Source organism: Cataglyphis hispanica, chromosome 6, assembly GCF_021464435.1.
Source record: "Cataglyphis hispanica isolate Lineage 1 chromosome 6, ULB_Chis1_1.0, whole genome shotgun sequence".
Taxonomy (NCBI): domain Eukaryota; kingdom Metazoa; phylum Arthropoda; class Insecta; order Hymenoptera; family Formicidae; genus Cataglyphis; species Cataglyphis hispanica.
Genome location: NC_065959.1, coordinates 988,823 through 1,010,844, shown reverse-complemented (window position 1 = coordinate 1,010,844; position 22,022 = coordinate 988,823). Strand labels below are relative to the sequence as shown.

Below are 22,022 nucleotides of genomic sequence, written 5' to 3'. Positions count from 1 at the left end.
TGAAAAGCATAGAGATAGAAAGAGAGATTTTATATATTTATATATATATTTATTTTTTTTATTTGTGTTTTCAAAATATAAGTTAAATTAAAAAAAAAATTTTTTTTATTTTACAAGATTTATCATTAGCTATTTAACTAATTATCGTAATTAGATTTGACACGTATGTCCTGATGAAAATTACTAATCTTCTTACGAGAATTTCTGAAAATTGAGTCTATAATTTGCTATTTCCTTGCATTCTTTTCTTTACTCTAATCGTCCCCCAAGCTGTAATCTCTTGGTAAGTCGTTCTCAAAGCTCATTCAATTATAGCTTACAGTGCCTGCCATTTTCTATGCAAATACAACGAACAGAGAGACAATAAAAATGAACAAAAAAATATATATATATATATATATATATATATATATATACATATATATAATACCATTTTTCATTAAATTATGTGCATATAAGAAAATATATGTTGATTAAATTATTTAAGCGTTACATGATATTTTTTTCACGGATAAAATTTTTCCGCACTTCGATATTAAATAATTCAGATACAAGACTTTAATGCAACTACAAGATAAGATTGTAATTTTTTAATAATTTTTCTTAAAAATCATATATAATGTAATTCTCGTTTATATAGAATTATAATATTTTTCTTATAAAGTCTTTATAATTATCTTATATTGTTACAAAATTGAAAAATATTAATTGATTTCAGAGTTTGATTGTTCAATTCAATTACAATCAAACTAAAAATAAAGTTTATGGTAATAATTTGGTTTCCCACAAATATATTGAAATTTGCATATTAGCATATTTAATTAAGTATATTACATTTTCGCATGATTTTAATGAATTTTAAACAGATCAAATAATTAAAATGATTAACCATTGCGAAATATTATATAACAGATATAAAATTAATTATAATGTATTAACTGTCACTAGCAATAAATTCAGATATTTCAAATGCTATAAATCTACAAGACAGGATACATCGTAATATAATAATGCAAATAATACATGTAATGAGAGAAGTAAATTTTGTTTTAATTTTAAAAATAAAATATTTTAAAAGTATTTTAACAAATAAGTATTTATAACGAATAAATATTTGTTGTAAATATCGAAATGTTATTTATTTTTAATTTTAATTACGAGAATATTTGCGTAAATCATTATTATATAATTGAGAAATTATATAATTGAGAAATTAATATTATTGATCATAAGGGACATATTAATGCAATATGCACGTTGCATAAGATTATAAAAGTTAGATTATAAAGTGTTCAAATAAATCATGAATGATGCTGCGGCGATTTAGTCTCTTCATTTAATTAGATTCACTAGGGATCATTGCAAGAGATTGCACACATAACTTGCTAATTACTTCCTTGATTCTGCATTACAGGAAGCACTCTAGCTCGATTAAATTATACACGATCATTGTATCAATATAAACTCATAGAATAGCTTTCTGGCTAGGGACATTACCTCAATATTGCATATCTGAGTATCTCGACTGCAGTATAATTCTCTATACATATAATTAGAAAGTAAGTCTGTATCTATAGTATATTACATAAGAAATATTAATGCGATACAAATAATATTATAACATTTATTCACTTATTTAAAAGTAATCTTTACGAAATGTGCAAAATACACGTAGTATATCCGATCATTTTTACTAATGACATTTGCGGTAAAAAAAAATGTTTTTAATATATAATTAATAATTAAAATTTTTAATATAATTAACACTTATGTAAAGAGCATTCACAAGAGAGTTTCCGGATATATTTTTTTTTAAACATAAAAAGAAAAGAATATTATGATATCCTTTTAAAGATATATAATCCAACATGTAAATTGATATAAAATCTTGTACAAATACTCTCGCAGATAATCCTTTTATTCGTGAAATATCGAAGAAGAAATCTAAGGATTCAAACACGAAATAGCGAATATTTTGTCTGCTAAAGAATTCCGCATCAACTTTCGGACAAAAAGCCTCGGAAATTTTTATACGAAAATATTACGACGCTGATGCATGTGTGTGTATTAGTGCGAGGGTTGACATGTCCGATTTTCAAAACGTATAAAAACATGAAGAAGTACGGGGAATTGACAGCGGACAAGGCGCAATGGAATTTAAAAATTGCCATCCCGGGACATAGCTTGTACATTCGATAGAAAGTTTAACGCTTATACCACATTCGCACTCCGTAGAGTCCGATAAATTCAACGCTCGCTCCCTTTGGTGTGCAGCGGTTTATTATAGTGGATGACTTTGTCTCGCACTAACGAACTGAGCGGCAAAGTTAGCTTAGTGTTTCGGTGATGCGACGTATAACTCATCGGCACGGTAAGCCGCATTTAAAACAATCGCAAATAGATGAATATGCGCACTTCGATTGTAAAATAGTAAGAATTAAGGTTTCTCTCTCTTTCTCTCTTTCTTTCTTTTTCGCAAAATTGTATTTTGTTTTGACAAAGTTATTTTGACGTTTTTTATTTTTGTTTAATTTTGTTCATTCTTTGCACTGCACAGAGAATAAAATTATATACCTGAAATATCTTACACAATTCAGAATCCTTTGTTTTTTTATTTTCTTATTTAAGAAAAAATGCTATTATTGGTTTAAAGAAAAAATAATATAGATATAATCTGTGTATTACAATAAGTGTAATAATTTTTTTGTAACAATTTTTATGAGACAAAATTGAATCTAAAATACATATAAGAATTTTCTTTTAAACATAAGAAATATGAATGAATTATGCAAATATTAAACAATAAGTTTCTCAAATAAAAAATTTGTTTATTCAGTTTTAAAGTTATTTATAAAATATTAAAATTTTTTTAATTTGTAATACATGCCTTATACAATGCTGTTACAATATTTCCAAGATGAAGTTGTTGACACATTTAATGTACGTAAGATGTAAAATTTATATTAAATGTCACGTACTAATTAATCACAACTAACTCATAAATTTGATGCAAAATAATCTGAATATAATCTATTCTCAAATAATTTTATAAGAAGAACTTGGTTGTTCTATATAAGGCACATTACATTGGAAGCCTGTTGCTTCTACGATATAATCGAAGTGCGGCACGAAACTTGGCCGTCTACCCTTGTCTAAAAGTTAAACGACTGATGTTGAGTTTTTGTACAAAGCTAGATTACAAAAAAGATTAGAGAAATGATAAATTTGTATGATCAGTTTGTACACATGTATAATTTGATATTTGAAGAGTAAGCCTTGCGGTTCATTTTACCACGTTTCGAAAACATATGATTCAAATAATATTTCTGCTACTTTTTATTATATACATCAAATTTTTGCTACAAAAAATGCCATAATTATTTTTATTTTTTTTTTTTCTCTCTCTTTCTCTTTTATATAAAAAATATAAAAAAATATAATACAAATTTTTATATATGGAAATTGATAATTTGCGCAAAGGAGAGTATAAATTAAAGAGTGCTTAGATTTTTCGTATGCATATCTTAAATAAATATAAGAATTATTAAAATACTAGAAGACTATGCCGCTTATTTATTTCTTAATTTTTTGAAATATCTCTTAGATATTTGCGTATAAAGTTATCTGTCTTATTTCTTATATTAATCTCATTATTTTAATTTTTGGACTTTCTTAAAAAGTCTACGTAGCAACTAATTAATGAAATCATCAAGCAATTTTATCTTAATAATTGTATACACATATTTTATGAAGTTCATAAGCGTAATAGCTAAATTTACAAGGTACTCGGAACATATAAGCTTTCAATCTCTTTAATTAGAAAGTAAAGTTAAATTATTCTAAAAAGATTAATATAATATTATATATAAAAATATTGTTAATTACACGAGTATTCGATTCTTAACGCACAAAGAGACAAAAAATATATTTTATTGCAATTCAATGCGAATATTTTTCTCCATAAAACTTTTTTTTTATTTAAACAAAAGAGAGAAAAAGAGAGAGAAGAGACTACACACAATTTTTATTTAGTCATGCAAAAAAAGAATATCATCGATAATATTTATATTTGTAATACAAAAATTCGTTATTTGAACAGTTTTTTTTTCCCAAAAATGCATGAAGAACGATGCGTAAAGGTATAAAAATATGATATTAAATATAATGAGTTTAGAAAAAGAAATTTTTAATATCATCCATCTCATAGGCCATGGCAATAAATATGAATATATTGTTCAAATTTTTTACGATAACAGAAAATACAATTTTCATGAATATTTTAAGCAATAAATATGAAATAAAATTACGTGAAATTAATAAAAAGATAAAGTTAAAATAATAAAAATATTTAATATAACAAAGATATGTAAAAATAAGATTTAATAAGCTAGAAATCAATTGATTATTTCTCAATTTCAGAGGAAAAAGAGAGAAGAGCGAGTGCCCTTTTTTATTAAAAATTAGACTTCTCACTTACCTTTCAAAAGTAAGCTCGAAAATGTCAAAAGATGTAGGGATGTAACAGTGAAATCGATAAGAGAAATCGACGATCCGTTTCGAGTTTGACAATCCTCAGGATTTCAAGGTGAGAACTGTTCGGTTTGGCGAACAGCGGTCAACTGACTGAATCCGAAGCTCCGCGTGCTTCAAGTTAACGTAATGCTAGCGGCGCGGTGACGTCACGGGGTACATGGACCAATGAGAGGACTGAGCTTGCACCCCTAAACAGGGGTGGAACGGCCCCCACCGACCGGTTCGCAAAGGGAGCCTGCATCTCGGACACCTGGATGAACGGCGATTCAAATGACGATCGCTTGTTCTCCTTTTCTACGCGTGAACTATCTCTTTCTGTGCACTTTCTCGACGTAGACTTCGCCCACGTGAAGAATGTTTAACTATGACGACGTTGGCGTATCCTTTGGTGAATGAAAGGCGTTATAAAACCGATCACCATTATTAAATGGATAACATGTGTAGTGTCGTATTCGATATGACGAGTTTACTCACTTCGATGATTAATTTTGAACTCATAATTCAATGCCTCTATCAAAGATAGCGGTCATCATCTGAGTTGTCTTAGAAAAAAAGATGAATTCGAAAAAGAGATTTATATCGCTTTTTTCTAATTAAATAAGCATAGGATAAAGATTCGCTCTGCTTTTGTATTGCGTAATGAATGACAATTGATATGAAATTAAAGCAAATGATGATTAATATGTTCATAAAGACATAATTTTTTCCGCTTGCAGATTTTTTTTTATATTTTAATAGAAATGATAATATCTTTCCATAAGCCATTCAAATATTGAACAAAAAATAATAATTAATAATAACATTTCTTAACTTACATTTTTTTTAAATGACTCTTAATATTTTGCAACAAGGAAACTGCATTTAAAAATAGAAAGGTCAAAAGTAGATTTCCCACGTTTTGCGGATTCAAAGAGTATAAATGTTCGAATATAGCTTTTTTTTCTTTGTTCTGCATGTATAATAATATTTAAAAAAATGCGATAAATATTAATTTCTAGGAATAGAATTGTATTTTTTTCTATATTTTAATATTGATTTATATTATACAAAAATGACACGACACGAGATAATATTCTTCCATAAGTACAAAACTGTCTATTTGTCATTACATATAAAATTGATTACAATAAAATAAAACAAAATATATCATTTTCAAAAATACGTTCTCGAATACGTTGATCAAAAAACTTTAACGTTATTAATAAACGTATAAAATTATGTGTACGGAAGAGTGATCATGATGAAACAAGATATATAGCGGATGCTATATATTCTTCAAAAAAGACTATTATAAAGAAAAAGAAAAAGAAAATTTTTTATAGTGAACCGATAACTATTATAAAGTTCTTATAAAAATCCATCGACGTAATTAAATTTTAATTATTTCAAAAGCGCAAAGCATTATAAAATCTCTTTTTCCGATCACAACCAGCATGTATTAAATGAATTGTAATTATTCTTGATATTATCGTATAAATGTATTTTTATTAGAGTTGTTTATAATTTTTTAGAGATTTTATATCCAGTTCAAAGTGTTATTCAAAATACTATAAACATTTTTGTCTTAAATTGTCAGACACTTTCTATTGCATGAGTTAACAGCTAAGCGTTTTCCATTAAAGAGGATAAACTATTCTCAAAGATATATACAATAGCTTTCTTTTTGATGATTTTAGGTAATCTACATCAAGATACGTAATTGCTGTATGTAATATTTTAACAATATTAGTCTAAGTCGGAAATTTAAATATGTTTAGTGGAACAGTATGAGTTTCGCCCAAGGATAGATGTGATATCGAATTAGAACCCCAAGTGCGCTAAATGCTTCGTATTTGTTATCTCGGAAGATGGTAATCTTTATGGGGATTTGTGTACCATGAAATAAAATGGAGCAAGTACAAATTTTACTGTTTTAAAACGTTTGTTTCGAAAGTGCAACACAACATTGCACGTACATTAAATATCATCCATATATTTTTTTGTATATTTTCTAAAATATGTATTTTAACTTTTATATTAATTTGATCACGTTTTATTATCAATATGAAGCTAACAACATCGGTAGCACCTGCCTTACTTCAAAAGTGGTATTTAAAAATAAATGCTATCGATGCGTTGGCGCATCGATTTTTAGATAGCGCTTTTTGAGCGAGAAAAGAAATTTATGTACGATAACAATGAGATATAATAGCTATTGCTTGATGCGACAATCTCATTAATCGATGATGTCAAGTATGTGACATACTTGTCATTTGCCGAGCATGTCATATGTTCATCGATTAACGAGATTTTTACATTAAACAATAGCCTTTATATCTCGTTGTTATCATCCAATTGTTATAAAACGTGAAAAGTAAATAAAACAATACGTAAAATTTTGACATCTATATTATAGAAATTAACAAAATTATTAATACTTTATATAATTCTACATATTTGCAATCAATGATAAAAATAAAGAGAAAGAAAGAGTTACAAATTTAATTAACTCGAAACACACACACATTGATGTATAAAAACAATAATACTATATAGTTGTAAAATTTTCTACCCGAATCTTTTTCTTTCTCTTCTCTGTGAAAATACGCATTTCAATTATTTAAAATAAAAGAAAAATATATTCATCATAATAAGCAACAGAAAACAAAAAGTGTTCATTTCTTAAAAGTGAATATGAATATTATTGTGTAAAATATCAAATAAAATATTATACATTTTAATGTTATAAATGAAAGAAAAATAGATTTCATGATAAGCAACATAGTAAACAATAAAAAAGTCCTCTCATTTCTTACAAATAAATATCATTGTTGTACGTTGAATATTATTGTGCACTGCCATTACAAAATTGGAAAGTAAAGCTTATCATTTTAAAATCATGCTTTTTCAAACACGAGTAAATGGTTAATTACTATCTATTTTTCGAGTTTCATTAGAGAGAGTCTCGTCACTTATTATTACACATCGAACGAAGGCGATGTTCCCGATCGATCTTTTACAATTTACACCTTTAATCGCGTGTGTGTTCTTCGAACAAAGAAAAAGTCACCTTAACGTGCTTCTGAAGAGTATTTTTATAAACTGATGTATTATATAAAAGACAAGGGAGATAGAAGATGTGCCACCATACTGACCTTTGAGAAAAACAGCTGTGTTGTATGTATACGTGCGGCCTATGAATGCACACATACGTTCAAACTGCTTCGTTGTAGATATTCACGAATTGATCCATAGTGCGCAGTCAATAGTTATTATCTTCATTCGTGTTCCATATCTCGCAGGCAAAGAAAATCGGTTTGCTACAATCGTCGCTTGTAGAGCAAACGTTGTACGGAATATCTCATATTAAAAAAAAATATAAAATTTAGAAATTGATTTTTTGACAAATTTATAAGAGTGATTTTTTATTTAAAAAAAGTTCTTTTTCTAAAACTTTATTTGTTATTCTCTTTTTCCAGTCCTTGGTGTTATGTTTCTTGACAAGCGTATCTCGAATCATATGATTATTAAAGTAAAAATAATCTGTAATTAATCAAGAAATAAAATTTTATTATATATATATAGAGAGAGAGAAAGAGAGAATTTTGAATTTAGGATAACTTTTTTTGTTGTGTAAACTGCTTTTATTTAAAAAAAAAAATATGACAACTTACATATCGCGCGACATAATCTAACAATTTTACAAAACAAGTTATCACAATTTCAAAGTTAAAATCTTCCCCAACTGAAAAAGTGTCACGGTGGTTTTTCCTTATGGGATTTGAGAGAAGAGTGACTACGGCATTTGCAAGAAAATAAAATGGTTTCAGTTTCACAGTCGATCTGCTGCGGTCGCGAACCGTTACTAACATCTTGAGAAGAAAGTATTCCCAAGTGATTGTCTCTCTGACGTTCTCATTCACGTGAATCGAGTGATACACATATAGTTTGTACGCAGAATATCTCCTAACATTTGCATCAAGTCTCCCGACCATAAAAACTCTGACTAATTCAAAGTTGACTTTTTTTCATTCTTGTTGTACATGCAAGAATATATATTTTATATAATATATTATTTTTTCTCATTCATTTATACATACACACTTTCTCTCAATATATTGTACATTGTATATATAATAACAACCTGAATGTACTTTTCTTTTACATGCATAAAATGCACAAAATCTAACTGACATGAATAGATCTGATGGATAAATCAAAATAAAAAAAAAAAAAAAATTTTGGTTGTAAAAAATTCTGTTATATTTGTTTCATTTTATTTGAGCACTTATATTTATTGTTGAGATGACATTATAACTTTTTCGCGTATTGCCCGATTCCATCCTTTTGTTTCGCGTACCGTACGAGCGAGCGGGTCACATGTCAGACTATACGAACGTCCGCTTGATTTATATCATAAATTCAATTGATATCGAAACTAAAAATACCGCGCGACGACCGCTTTTCTCATAGGCATTTTACGTTAAAATTTGTATAGCACGTATATGCAAGAGAATATGTCTTATTAATCACACATTCTGAAAAATTGCTGTCCAACACATTTGCTTCTTAATGTTGATCAGGAAAAAAATTCTGAAAAATTGTTTGACAATCGTGATATTACAAATAATTAATACTACTATTTGTATTTAAAAAATAACTTGATTTGTCTGTCAAAAAAATAATATATGTTTTTTTAAAAATAAATATTAATAGATTTCCATATAAATATTAATATTTATATAAATTTCCATTTGTGTAATCAATATGATTGTAATCAGAAGTATTATTATGAGAGAATAGAAGCTTTTCGCGATAGTATAACATTTGCGACTGTTTTGCGAAACAGATGAAATATATAGACTAGAAGCAATTTTCTTGTTATAACTTCAATAAAATTATATCTATCAAAAAATATTTAATTATATTAACTCATAATTATATTAACGACTATTTGCGATTAATTGCTATGTAATGCACTTAAATATCTATATACTTTATATACTGGCCAATCTCTCTTGCAAATTGTGTAATCAAACCTCGCAGAACGTAAAAGAAGGATGAAACATCTATATCGATTTACCGTTTCCCCCTAAACATGAGAAACGAGAATATATACCGCTCATGAGGGATAGAAAAGATGGAGAAATTTGCCGCAAGATCGACTGCTTTTGCTCTGGCAAAAGATTTAGCTCAGAAACTACATTGATTGATCGGATTTAACGACGCCAAAAAGCTGCATCCTGCCGAAGATCTTTATTTATTTCCTTCCCCCGATTGACAAGTTCCGATTTAATACTCGATATCCTGTTGTCGTCATACCAGAAGCAAAGCGATCGAGTTAAAGTGACTTGTCGCGTCGCTCAGCAAACGGACACGTCTAAATTCTCATCCGATAAATGATTCATATTATTGCGTCGACTGTCTAATTTGGAAGTTATAGAGAGCTTCCCGCCACAAAAATGACAATAGATAAATTAATCCTTAAAAATTATTAAAAATAAATCAAAATGTAATTTGACGTTAGTTAAAAGTGAACTTACAATTAATATAATTTGATAATCGTATATATTAAAATACTTTTTTTTAGTTACTCTTATCTTTCTTCAAACATGAATTTTCTGCAAATTTTTATATTAGATTTTGCAGATTTGTAAAACATCTTGCAAACATTTTAAATATTTTTTATATAACATGCATATATATTTTATATATAACATTTAAAATGAACAAAAATAATTGAAATAATTTCACTCTTGTCACATACTTGAAATAAATCTGTTTCACAGGACGAAACTGCGACATCACTGTCTGTTACGACAGCGATATAGCCCTTGTGGAATCGTACATTTAACTATAAAGTCTTCCCATAGGGATTGAAATCGAACCCTAACATTGCGAAAAATCGTCTTTATAGTTTTAAAACTCTTTATATGGGATGTTTGAGAGAGAGAAAATTTTTTTATTTACACATTTTTAATTCTAATTACGAACTTTGTTGAATATCTTTAAGTAAAAAAATTGTTACAGTAAAATATCCAGCCTGTTATTTGCTATTTGCTTCCATAACTTAAAAGAAAACGTAAAAACATAGAATGAAGAAAGTACAATTTTCTACCCATTTTTATAACAACCGTGATGACTCTACTGCAATCATTATATGTATATTTGTCTCAACTTTTCCAGACTGTTTACTACCTAAATGAGCTACTTGTAATTATAATACGAGAAAAACATTGGCCGAAACAAGTATTTGCTTGAAATAAAATAAATTGAATAGTTATATATTATACAATACTTCAGGATTAATTTTTTTTTTATGACGAAGAAAAAAAAATTTTTTAAAGTATTTAATATATAGTATAAAACAGAAGAATCGGAAACTTTAAAATTGTTCAGATTTGTTTAGATGTATATTATTTATATTTTGCTGCATAATTTTTTCAGATACTGTTAGATATTTTCGCCAAAACACGTTTATATGTATATCTAGTTATATTTGAAACATCCAATATCATTTTATCACGTTTATCTTAATTATATATCCCCAGAAAATCGTTTTCTTGCTTCTTGATACTCACAGTTTATTGCGAAAAAAAATCGCCGCTTAGATCTGCCTTTTTCTAACGTATCGCGTCCATTGGATACAAGGAATGACATCATCTAACCGAGATCGTTTTAGCAGGATTGTTCGATCAGCTCGTAAATAGATGGAAAGGGTAAAGAAGACGTCTGTGAAAGTCCTGAAGAATAGATCAGTACGCATCAAAAAAAATAATAAAATCCAAGTAATCCTCGTGTCTTTTTCGGATCAATATGCCGAAAAACCATTTTTGCTTATTCCCGGAAAAAGGAAAAAAGTCAAATAAAAAAAAAAAATACCGCATAATCAACTTTTGGGGAATAGAATTTCTCGACTTCTATTAACGAAATAATTTTTGAAGTAACACCACTGTTCATTTAGAAAGAATTGTTCTTGTTTCATGTTGTACTAATGAATATCTCAAAGAATAGAATAAAAATATCTCGTTATCAAAAAATCCATTAGGAAGAAACGAAGGATAATAGGAAGTATCCTTATCAATAACTTCATGAGCATTTACATTTTATTTACATTTTATTAAAATGTTATTTAAATATACATAATTATTGTAAGTATAATATTTAGTGCTCAGTGTCTACAAAATTTTGTTAATATAAAATTGTGCTTACATTACAATATTAAATAATTTATATATATGTAATTGTAGAATTTTATTAATTATATAATATTTATATGTACATAATTAATATTATATTAATGTATGTATGCACACATATAAATATGCTATTTTATATGCATATAAATACTTATAAATGGCATTTTATTTCATTTATATATTTGTACTAATATATTAATTGTATTCTCTTGAATTAACAATAATTGCAAAATTTATCATTTAATTGCGAAATTTATCATTGAATAAACTACATTTGTTTTCTCTTTTGTAATTTAGATGCGCTACATAAGCGATTACAACAAAAGTTAAATAATCTTTTTAATACAAAAACTACGACCGCCAATATTATAATAACATTAAAGAATAAGAATGCGTAGATATCGATTAGGTTCTGTTCTATCCAACTTTGATATCTAAGTGGAGATCCTAAACTTCCACGTGGATGGCGGGCTGCATATTCGATCCACCAAATCGACAAATCTAACGGCGGGACTGGTCGATCCCGAAATTCACTTGATAATTGTTTCATATTTTTTGTATAACTGTACGAAAAACATTTTATCATTAGTAACGTTATATAAAATTCGCCACATTTTAATTAAATGCAGAACAGAATATAATAAAACACATTTAAATAAAAAAATTAAATTCTACATTTTTCACTTATACTACATTATTATTTTACTTATTATATTACTTGTATTTTGCTTATACACTATGTTACTATATATTATATTAAATTATTCTTATATTTACAATTTGCATGATAATTATTGTATTAGCAAGATATTAGCAAAACTTATTTATAAAACATAAATGTATAAAAAAATAACAAATTACACATTATAGGGAAATATTCAAATATTATACCTTTCATTGTAAAGTATTTTTTCAAATGCATCTAATATGGATTCCATAGATAAAGTATTAAGGTTTAATCGTACAGCCACATTTTTATGTTCTAATAATGCCACATTAAATTTCTGATCCGCAAAAAATGGCATTCCAATCATTGGCACACCTTTCCAAATGGCTTCATATGTACTGAGAAGACCACCGTGCGTCCAGATTGCTTTTACATTCTTGTGATCTGAATATAAATATATATTATAATAAATTTTAACTCTTTAAAGCTACTATAATAAAGAAAGCCACAATCTGACATGTATGGAAATATTTTAGCTGTAAATTATCCTTTATTAACTTAATATAATCTTGTAATAAATAATGTCGTTTACAAATTATTTTTAAATAAAACAGGTATTTATAAAAAAATTATTTTACTTTATTAATATATAATTATAAATAATTATATTTTAATATAATTATTAAAAATATTTATTAAATTATAATTGTAGAAATCTCAGAATAAATATGATTTTTATATTTTATGTTTTATATTTTAATATGAATTTTTGATAAATTCAAACCGAGATTAATAGCATATTTATGCAAAAAAAATAAGAGAGAGGATTATACAAAGAATAAAAAGAGAATCGTTTATAAAAAAAAAATAATTTACAAAATAATTACGTGTACATGTTCATGTCAGTCTATCGCATTACTTTGTTAATAATATATAATGATAATTTAAATAATAATTTAAGCCGGTAAAATCAAGTTACTTCTATAATTATAAAACACATAATATCTAAAAGCGCCAATTGTATGAATTAATGTTTGAATTACTAATAAAAACAAATTAATATTTAAATAAAACATTTAAAAGAATATATATAAACTAATATCTAATTACAAGTAATTTAATTATATAGTAATCTAATTATAAATAATAGCAGACGAGAATATCGAATCATGCATTTTTTTATCTTCTAATGAATTTTAAAACATACCTAAAATTACACTTTGGGGCATCCATTTCACAATCATTATATTACTCGGCACTTGAAATGGCAGTTCAATGTCTAGTTTCCAAAGTACTCGTTGCTTAAGTTTCGATAAAGCTGATGTTACGGCCTTAAGTTTATCTAATCCAATAGCTTTCCACTTTATATTCGTTCCCAACGATATTATAACAGCTCCGTTCTCTGCACCATCGAGAAATTCACGTATGTTCTGCAATATATAATGGTAAAATAAAAATATTTCTATAATCTGTTATAATATGTATATGTTACATTATGTCAATCAGTCATAAATACTCAGGGTATGTTTGCAAAACAAATTATGTTGAGCAAAAAAGCTAATAGTCTTATTTATTCTCAAATTTATTAAATCAAATTGATATGATTCTTTTGGTGAAGTGATCGTCAAAATAAAAATAATTGTGAATGTATATATTAGCATTTACAAATAATATCTATACTTTCTACTTTAATATATATATTAATTCATTATTGCAAGTTACATATTGCAATAGTATTATATTGAATATTATATGTGTATAATTTTGATAATATATTCCTATTTTTACTAATTCTAAAATACTAATAATAAAAATATTCATTCTTACATCGGGACATGTTACGGATTCCTCGTCAGCAATTTGTTGCACGCTTTGAGCATGCAATCCTCCAATCTCTATAGCGTTTGGTGGCAATGGAATCCCAGGTTCAAACACAGAATAGGTATTGATTAATATGATGGAAATATTTTTTTCTATTTCACTTAACGGCCTAATCTTGTGACCTATGTATCGTTCAGTTATTTGTTGAGAAATTGGCATATAGTAATATTGTCGGACAAGATCGTCCACGATATAATAAAGAGCATTCAACGTTCTTTCCCATAGATTTGTAGGTTTTGCAAGATCTTTATATGGATAAGATCGAACAGATGGATAATGAGGGCCTCCAATGTGATACTTTAACCAGGGTGCAGAACCGAACGGAACATAGCCTACTACAGGTGGCTTGCCTTTAGCAACCTGAAAACAATTATCTGTACAGAATGTGTAGACATATTTTTTTATGTCTATTAGAGTGATTTAATTAGAGAAAAGTTTTATTTTAAAATATCATTAATTTTAAATTGTGAATAACCAAGAATAAAGATTTTTATATGTGAATTAAGTTGGAAGACAATGACTTTCTGAAAAAAACCTCATTCTTTATTTAATTTGATTTTATTTTAAAATTGATTTAGTAAAATAGATATAATAAAAATTATAAAATTGTGAGAGAAAGAGATATTGAATTGCCTTAAGGAAATAATGAGAAAAGATGCTTTAAATTTACTTTATAATGTAATCTGTCATTGATATTGTTAGTAACTAAAATATATGAACATATTTTGTATATATAAATATTATTAATTATATTATATTATTATTCTAATAATTGCAAAAATAGCAAATATTTACACATTAATAGATTTTTTATATTTACCTCCCATAATCCGTATAAGCATTCAGGTATTGTAATGTCTTGCACTATGACATCAAATTCGACCTTTTTGATCATTTCCAAAAGTTCCTTTGCTCCTTTAGTTTCTATTATTTTCTCAGATACAAATGTTGCCCATTCATATATAAACTGTGTCATATAGAATACACTATACTTTTCCCATTCAGCTGGATTATAATTCTCTTCATCTTCATGCAAGTCTTTCATTATATTATCGAAAACCTGAAAGTAATAAATATTAGTATAAAGAAAAACGTATGCGCGTGATCTCAGGAAACACTATAAATAAAAATGGTTACTTTAGACTTTAGATAACAATATATACAGATACATTGTTAACATGATTATGTCAACTTTATTATGTGATCTAATCGCTAGTTCTCGTTGGTATTTGCAGTGCCTAGCCACAAAATATGCAGCGAAAATAGTCTCATTCTATTACGTAATATTAACCAGCGCTGCACGCAGCGCTATTTGCAGCAAGCAACTTTTCTCGCTGCACAACTTGCACAGTGGCTGGCAGAATTCCACGCGAATAAACTCGCACGAAAAATCGCATTGTGGGGCTTTTTATCTAATTTATAATTTATTTGTAGTGAGATTAATTTTTCCATACAAATAAATAGTCACAAAATTTTTTAATCAGTGATCTGTGATCAGTGATCAGTGATCTGTGAAATATCAGAATTGAAATACTGATTATTATATAACAGCTTTAATAGAGAGCTCATTTTTCTATTCAAATGGTGCAAGAAGCAACGTAGAATGCAATGATATTATATAACATAATATAACATGTCGTCACACACACACATATATATACAATATTGCTTCATTATTATACAATATTATCAATATAAGTAGCATCCACGCATTTTTTGCGCATGTGTAAATAATGTAAAAATTATAAACTACTTATAAATTATATAAATTATAAAAATTATATAAATTACATAAATTATGAAAAATTATAAAAACTAAATTATTTATTTTGTGCGCTGGAAACAGTTGATTTATTTGGAATATTTTAAAATCTTATAATATATACTTACGGCGTACGTTAGATTCTGGCCGAGTTTACCTTTGATTTTAGTTTCTTGAATGCTCACTACATGTACATGATGGCCTTTGCGGAGCAATCCTTTCGCCAGATTCGTTGTCCAAAGATGATGGCTGGGTGATGGAAGAGCTTCTATCAGTAAAATCGATAGCGAATTCGATACTGCTACGAATCCCATTAAAATACAATAAACAAACAAGTGTTTTGACATGATTAAAATAATATCGCGGAGATGCCTTTCTTGCTTGCTCGTGGAATCGACATTCACGACTGACTGCTACTATCAATGTAATTGATTACTGCTCTTTAATTGAAATAGGCCGAGAGTGGGATAGAAGGTTAATATTATTGTAGGTCAATGCATTACGGAGAATAAAACATATGATATACAAAATAACTATTTTTATTAATATTAGTCTGCTTTTATTAATATTAATCGTTATGTCTCTCTTCTTTAATTTTAAACTAATCATGATAATAAAATGATAGTAAATATTTTATTCATAACTAACTTTTTTTTTAAATTGACTTAATTTCACAATTATTAATACACAATTTTTTTTTAATTATCAAATTAATAAATAAAATAAAATTAATTAAATTAAATGTATTTACATTTGTTTGCTCTTTTGTAATTTTGATGTATATACATGATTACGACAAAAACTAAATAATTTTTTAAATACAAAAAATACGATTATCAATATTATGATAAGATTAAAGAATAAGAATGCGTAGACATCGATGAGATTTTGTTCCATCCAACTCTGATATTTAAGCGGGGATCCTAAACTCCCATGTGGATGGCGGGCAGCATATTCGATCCACCAAACCGCCAAATCTAATGGCGGGATTGGTCGATCCCGAAATTCATTTGATAATTGTTTCATATTTTTTGTATAACTGCACAAAAAATATATTATTATTAGTAACATTGTAAAAATTTATGCCTCACATTAATTAATATATGCATTCTGCATAAATGCAGAATAGAAAATGGTAAGACACACATATATATATATATATATATATATATATATATATATATATATATATTTTTAACAAAATATATTAAATTTCAAAAATTATTTATCATTTTAGACTGTCATTGTTATAACTTTTTTATATTTATACTATTATTTTAAATAATTATTTTTATATTTATTACACGAAAAATAATTATTAAGATATTAGCAAAATTTACTTTTAAAATGACATATATACTTGTATAAAACAAAATAAAATTAGTAACACCATGAACGTTTAAATATAATATCATACCTTTCATTGTACAGTATTTTTTCAAAAACATCTAATACCGACTCTGTGGATAAAGTATTAACGTCCAACTGTACAGCAACACCTTTTAGTAGTAGTAATGCCATGTTGTATCTCTGATCCGCAAAAAATGGCATGCCAATTATTGGCACACCTTGCCAGATGGCTTCCTGTGTGCTGAGAAGACCACCGTGCGTCCAGATTGCCTTTACATTCTTGTGAGCTGAAGATAAGTGTATATTATAATAAATTTTTATTTTCTCAATTATTGTGAGATAAAAAAATAATCAACTTCTTTATTAAGTTAATAATTAAAATGCAATGAGCGTGTTTTCTAATGCTTATAAATTATTCTCAAATAAAAAATAAATATTTAATATTATAATAAAAATTGATTTTATTGGAGAGAGTGTCTAAGAGAAATATGATAATTCGACGAATTTGTTTAATGTAATTGCTTACAAGCTTACAAAGGATTAATGACGTCATATTTATTTTGAAAAGATCATATTTTTTATCAAGTGATTGTAGAAAGAACCATGAAAACTTTCATATAAAGAATTACATAGGACAAATTAATTCAAGAAATAATTATGTGCACATTGTATTAGTCTATTATGCACTATTTTATTAAAAAAACACAAAAGTATTGTAAGAAAATGTTGTCATCTAGAAACACTCACATGATTTTATAAATTAATATTCCAAACACTAATAAAAACGAATCAAAATTTAGATAAAAAATAAAGATATTTAGACAAATATACGTATATATATAATAATAACTATAAATAAATTATAAATAATAGTTATAAACAAGAATCGCATATTTTTCTAATAAATCTATCTTTTATTAAATTGTGTCTTGTAATAAATCTTTAATAACTTGTTAAATACATACTCAAAATTTCTTTTTGGGGCATCCACTTCACAATCATTATATTATTTGGCAGTTGAAATGGCAGTTCCATATCTAGCTTCCAAAGTATTCGTTGCTTGAGTTTTGATAGAACCTGTACAACGGCCTTTAATTTATCTAGTCCGATAGATTTCCACTTTACATTCGTTCCCAACGATATTATAATAGCTCCGTTCTTTGCTCCATCAAGAAATTCACGTATGCTCTAGAAGATAACGGTAAAATAATAATATTTCGATATACAAAATATACATTTACATCAATTAAATTATATATCGATCGGTCATAAATATTGGAGATACATTTACAAAATAAATTATATTTAAGCAGAAAAGCTAAGCTTCCATTGTGAATCTTATGAATCTTGTTAAAAAAAATTACATGATTATCTTGATTTTGTGATGTGATTATTAAAATAAATAATTGTGAATAAATATATTGGCATTTTTGAATTCAGTGAAATAATAGAAATGCTTTACTTTAACTTATTGATTAATTCAAGATTGAATGATAAAAATTTTTTAAATGGTATACATATAATATGTTTGAAATAGACAGTTATTTATTATTGCTTTAGCTAATTATAAATAATTAGACATTTAATAGATTTGATTAATTTCTGGCAATGATAAATGACTGTCTATCTCTCTATCAACGACTACTCTCTCTCTCTAATTATTAAAAAATCTCATTATTAATAAAGACATTTTTTCAAAATATGAATACAATATTCTATGAAAACAATACGAAAATATAAATCAAAATTTTATGTGTATCCATAGATTAATGATAAATTTTAATTCAAGATCAAATTTTGATCAGTTCTATTTCTTTAGGATATTCAATTCTGCTATTTTTTTACTAGTTCTTAAATAATGAAAGTATTCATTCTTACATCGGGATATGTTACAGTTTCCTCATCAGTTTGTATGGTTTGACTATTCAAGCCTCCAATCTCTATGGCATTTGGCGGCAATGGGATCCCAGGTTCAAACGCAGAATGAGTATTGACTAATAAGATGAAAATATTTTTTTCTAGTTCATGTAACGGTTTGATTTCATGTCCCATGTATTGCTCAGCAATTTGTTGAGCGATTGGCATATAGTAATATTGTCGAAGGATGTCGTCCGTGATGTAATAAAGAGTATTCCATGTTTTCTGCCACAGACCTTCGGGCTTCGCAAAAGGTGTAGATACATAAGATCGGACAGTCGGATAATTGGTACCACCGATGTAATACTTGAGCCAAGGTGCAGGACCATACGGAATAAAGCCTACTATAGGCGGTTTGCCTTTAGCAACCTAAAAATTATCTAGTATGTAGAGTGATACTCTTTCTCGTGTTTGTGAATCTTATGAAAAAGCCTAATTCTCTCTCTGTCATTATTATTATTATTATTATTATTATTATTATTATTATTATTATTATTATTATTATTATAGTAATAATAATAATAATAATAATATACGACATAATACACAATATAATATAATAATAATAATGACAGAGAGAGAATTAGGCTTTTTCATTATTATTATTATTATTATTATTATTATTATTATTATTACTATTATTATAATTATTATTATAATTATTATTATTATTATTATCATCTCTAACCACACACATATTCGAAAGACGTCCAAAAAAAACGTCCAGAGAATGTTTAACATGTTCTGGATGTCGTCTAGATCTTTTTAACGTGTATTGTTAGAGAGTATTATTATTATTAATTGAGAAATATACTTAAATTATACTTAATCATATTTATCTAAATTAAATCACAATATGCACACATTAATAGATTGTTTATTCTTACCTCCCATAATCCATATAAACATTGATATAAAGTAACATCCTGTACTATAACATCAAACTTAACATTTTTTATCATTTCCAAAAGTTCCTTTGCTTCTTTAGTTGCTATCGTTTTTTCACAAAAAGTTATCCCCACATTATATAAATGGTATATCCCATAAATTATACCATTCTTTTCCCATTCATTTGGATCATAATCATCGGATTCGGCCAATTCTTTCATTATATCACCGTAAACCTAAAAATCATAAGTATTCTTTTTTGCGTGAAAAAGGAAAATGTGCGGCACGCGTGATATCAGAAAATATTAATTATGTCAAATCGCACTATTGCTGCATTAATTTAATTTAATTTAATTTGACGTCCGTTTAAATAATATTTAAAAATCTAAATGATAGTGCAGCAAAATGAATATGTAATGCGTAATGATGTTATGTGTTGATAATAATAGCTTTACCTAGAATATATTCAGATTTCTTGTTTACTTACAGCATACGTCATATTCTGCGCGAGTTTGCCCTTGATATTGGCTTCATGGATGCTCACTACGTGTACGTGATGACCATTGCGGAGTAATCCCTTCAATAGGCTCATTGTCCAAACATGATGACTGGTTGATGCTACGGGCTGTATTAATAAAATCGACAACGAATTTGATATTGTCGCGAGTCCCATTAAAGTACAATAAAAAATCAGGTTTTTTAACATGGTTAACAAAATAATGATAAGAGGAGAATGCCTCTTTTGCTTCACTTGCTTGCAGTCGCAGTCGAGTTTCAAACTTGACTATACTTGTCCATTGAAGTATTTGCGCAATTGCTATTGCTCTTCTCTCCCTTCCTTCATTTCCCACTCGTTTGCAAAGATTACTTTGATTCGTTTTGATTAAATGGCAAGGCTATACGAAGTTGTTAACCCATATAGTGATAACATTTATGAGTTTAATATAGATCTCCGAAGATTTTACTTATTTTTCTGATTTAAATTGAATATTGTAACTAAACATAATAAAGATTTATTACATAAAAAATATTATTAATTATTATTGTAATAATATCTAATATCTTTAATTAAATACAAAAGATGCATGATCGGATAATATCTTATTTTTCAAATTACTACAGAATAAATGTTATATAAGTTATTGATGCATGTTATAAGCTTAGCTATGTCATTATTTTCTAAAATGCAATCAATGTATTTATCTACACATGTAATTATCTACACATGACTGTGCACTTTTAATACTTTTATATAAATATATCAAATTAATACGATAATGATTTAATCTAATGATACAGCACAAATACGTTATCAGTATATAAGTATACAATTTTTCTTGAGATAATTTATTAAATACACATTTAAAAGATTGTGTAAGAAATCATATCATATTACATACAAAATACATATTTATCTCTTATCATTTTTATTACTGTTGAGATTAAATGGAGATTGTAATAATCTTTATCAAGCGATAATATAATAATTATATTTAAGACACATTAAAAATAATATACAATGGATTAATGGCATATATATCTTTTTTAAATGCTACGGCATTTTTTATTTAAATTTCATATGGAGAAGTCAGAGTCAAATATCGCCACATTACTTGGTTTTGATTTCAGTTTTAAGTAAAGAATTAATAATGTGCGCGACACATTACTAATTCTATTATGAAATATATTATGTAATATAATAATAATAAATTTTACGCAATATTTTTATGTTTACAAGTGCGATTTTTTAATCAAACATTTGATTCAGTGTAATAAAACATTAATATTTTCAACAGAAACTTTATACACTCTTTATTAATTAGAATTAATTATGAACAATACTTTA

The 22,022-nt window shown here is 26.8% G+C and overlaps 3 protein-coding genes and 1 long non-coding RNA gene across 5 annotated transcripts in view; 1 reads left to right on the top strand and 3 right to left on the bottom strand.

Annotated features, from left to right (window-relative positions):
• Positions 1-4,548, top strand: part of LOC126850555 (uncharacterized) — a 50,040-nt gene extending 45,492 nt beyond the window's left edge. The window contains exon 3 of the long non-coding RNA XR_007687555.1: positions 4,420-4,548. This is a non-coding gene — a long non-coding RNA (uncharacterized LOC126850555). The remainder of the gene's footprint in view (positions 1-4,419) is intronic.
• LOC126850522 (tachykinins) overlaps positions 1-4,612 on the bottom strand; it is a 48,931-nt gene extending 44,319 nt beyond the window's left edge. For both annotated transcript variants that reach the window (XM_050593642.1, XM_050593643.1), the window contains exon 1: positions 4,478-4,612. The gene's annotated coding sequence lies outside the window, so the exon portion shown is untranslated. The remainder of the gene's footprint in view (positions 1-4,477) is intronic.
• Positions 4,613-11,610: 6,998 nt separating this feature from the next.
• On the bottom strand, positions 11,611-16,527 carry LOC126850510 (UDP-glycosyltransferase UGT5-like). The gene is made up of 6 exons (XM_050593619.1): positions 16,150-16,527; positions 15,080-15,319; positions 14,206-14,619; positions 13,586-13,808; positions 12,603-12,822; positions 11,611-12,274 (listed from the first exon to the last, which is right to left on the bottom strand). Exons 1-6 carry the CDS (start codon positions 16,366-16,368, stop codon positions 11,980-11,982), a joined length of 1,611 nt encoding a protein of 536 aa, XP_050449576.1. The 5' UTR covers positions 16,369-16,527; the 3' UTR covers positions 11,611-11,979.
• A 116-nt stretch (positions 16,528-16,643) lies between these two features.
• LOC126850511 (UDP-glucosyltransferase 2-like) lies at positions 16,644-21,228 on the bottom strand. Its single transcript, XM_050593620.1, has 6 exons — positions 20,664-21,228; positions 20,176-20,412; positions 19,250-19,657; positions 18,337-18,559; positions 17,439-17,658; positions 16,644-17,060 (listed from the first exon to the last, which is right to left on the bottom strand). Exons 1-6 carry the CDS (start codon positions 20,880-20,882, stop codon positions 16,769-16,771), a joined length of 1,599 nt encoding a protein of 532 aa, XP_050449577.1. The 5' UTR covers positions 20,883-21,228; the 3' UTR covers positions 16,644-16,768.
• Between the last annotated feature and the right edge of the window lie 794 nt (positions 21,229-22,022).

Bases quoted from the DNA above. Each gene is read 5' to 3' on its own strand.
- LOC126850510 (XM_050593619.1), bottom strand. From the start codon at position 16,368: ATGTCAAAACACTTGTTTGTTTATTGTATTTTAATGGGATTCGTAGCA. The intron at 15,320-16,149 runs GTAAGTATATAT...TATTACTTTCAG, and splicing joins GCCAGAATCTAACGTACGCC to GTTTTCGATAATATAATGAA. The intron at 14,620-15,079 runs GTAAATATAAAA...AATTGTTTTCAG, and splicing joins GCTTATACGGATTATGGGAG to GTTGCTAAAGGCAAGCCACC.
- LOC126850511 (XM_050593620.1), bottom strand. From the start codon at position 20,882: ATGTTAAAAAACCTGATTTTTTATTGTACTTTAATGGGACTCGCGACA. The intron at 17,659-18,336 runs GTATGTATTTAA...ACTTATCTTCAG, and splicing joins GCCCCAAAAAGAAATTTTGA to CTCACAAGAATGTAAAGGCA. The intron at 17,061-17,438 runs GTATGATATTAT...TTTTTTGTGCAG, and splicing joins AAAATACTGTACAATGAAAG to TTATACAAAAAATATGAAAC.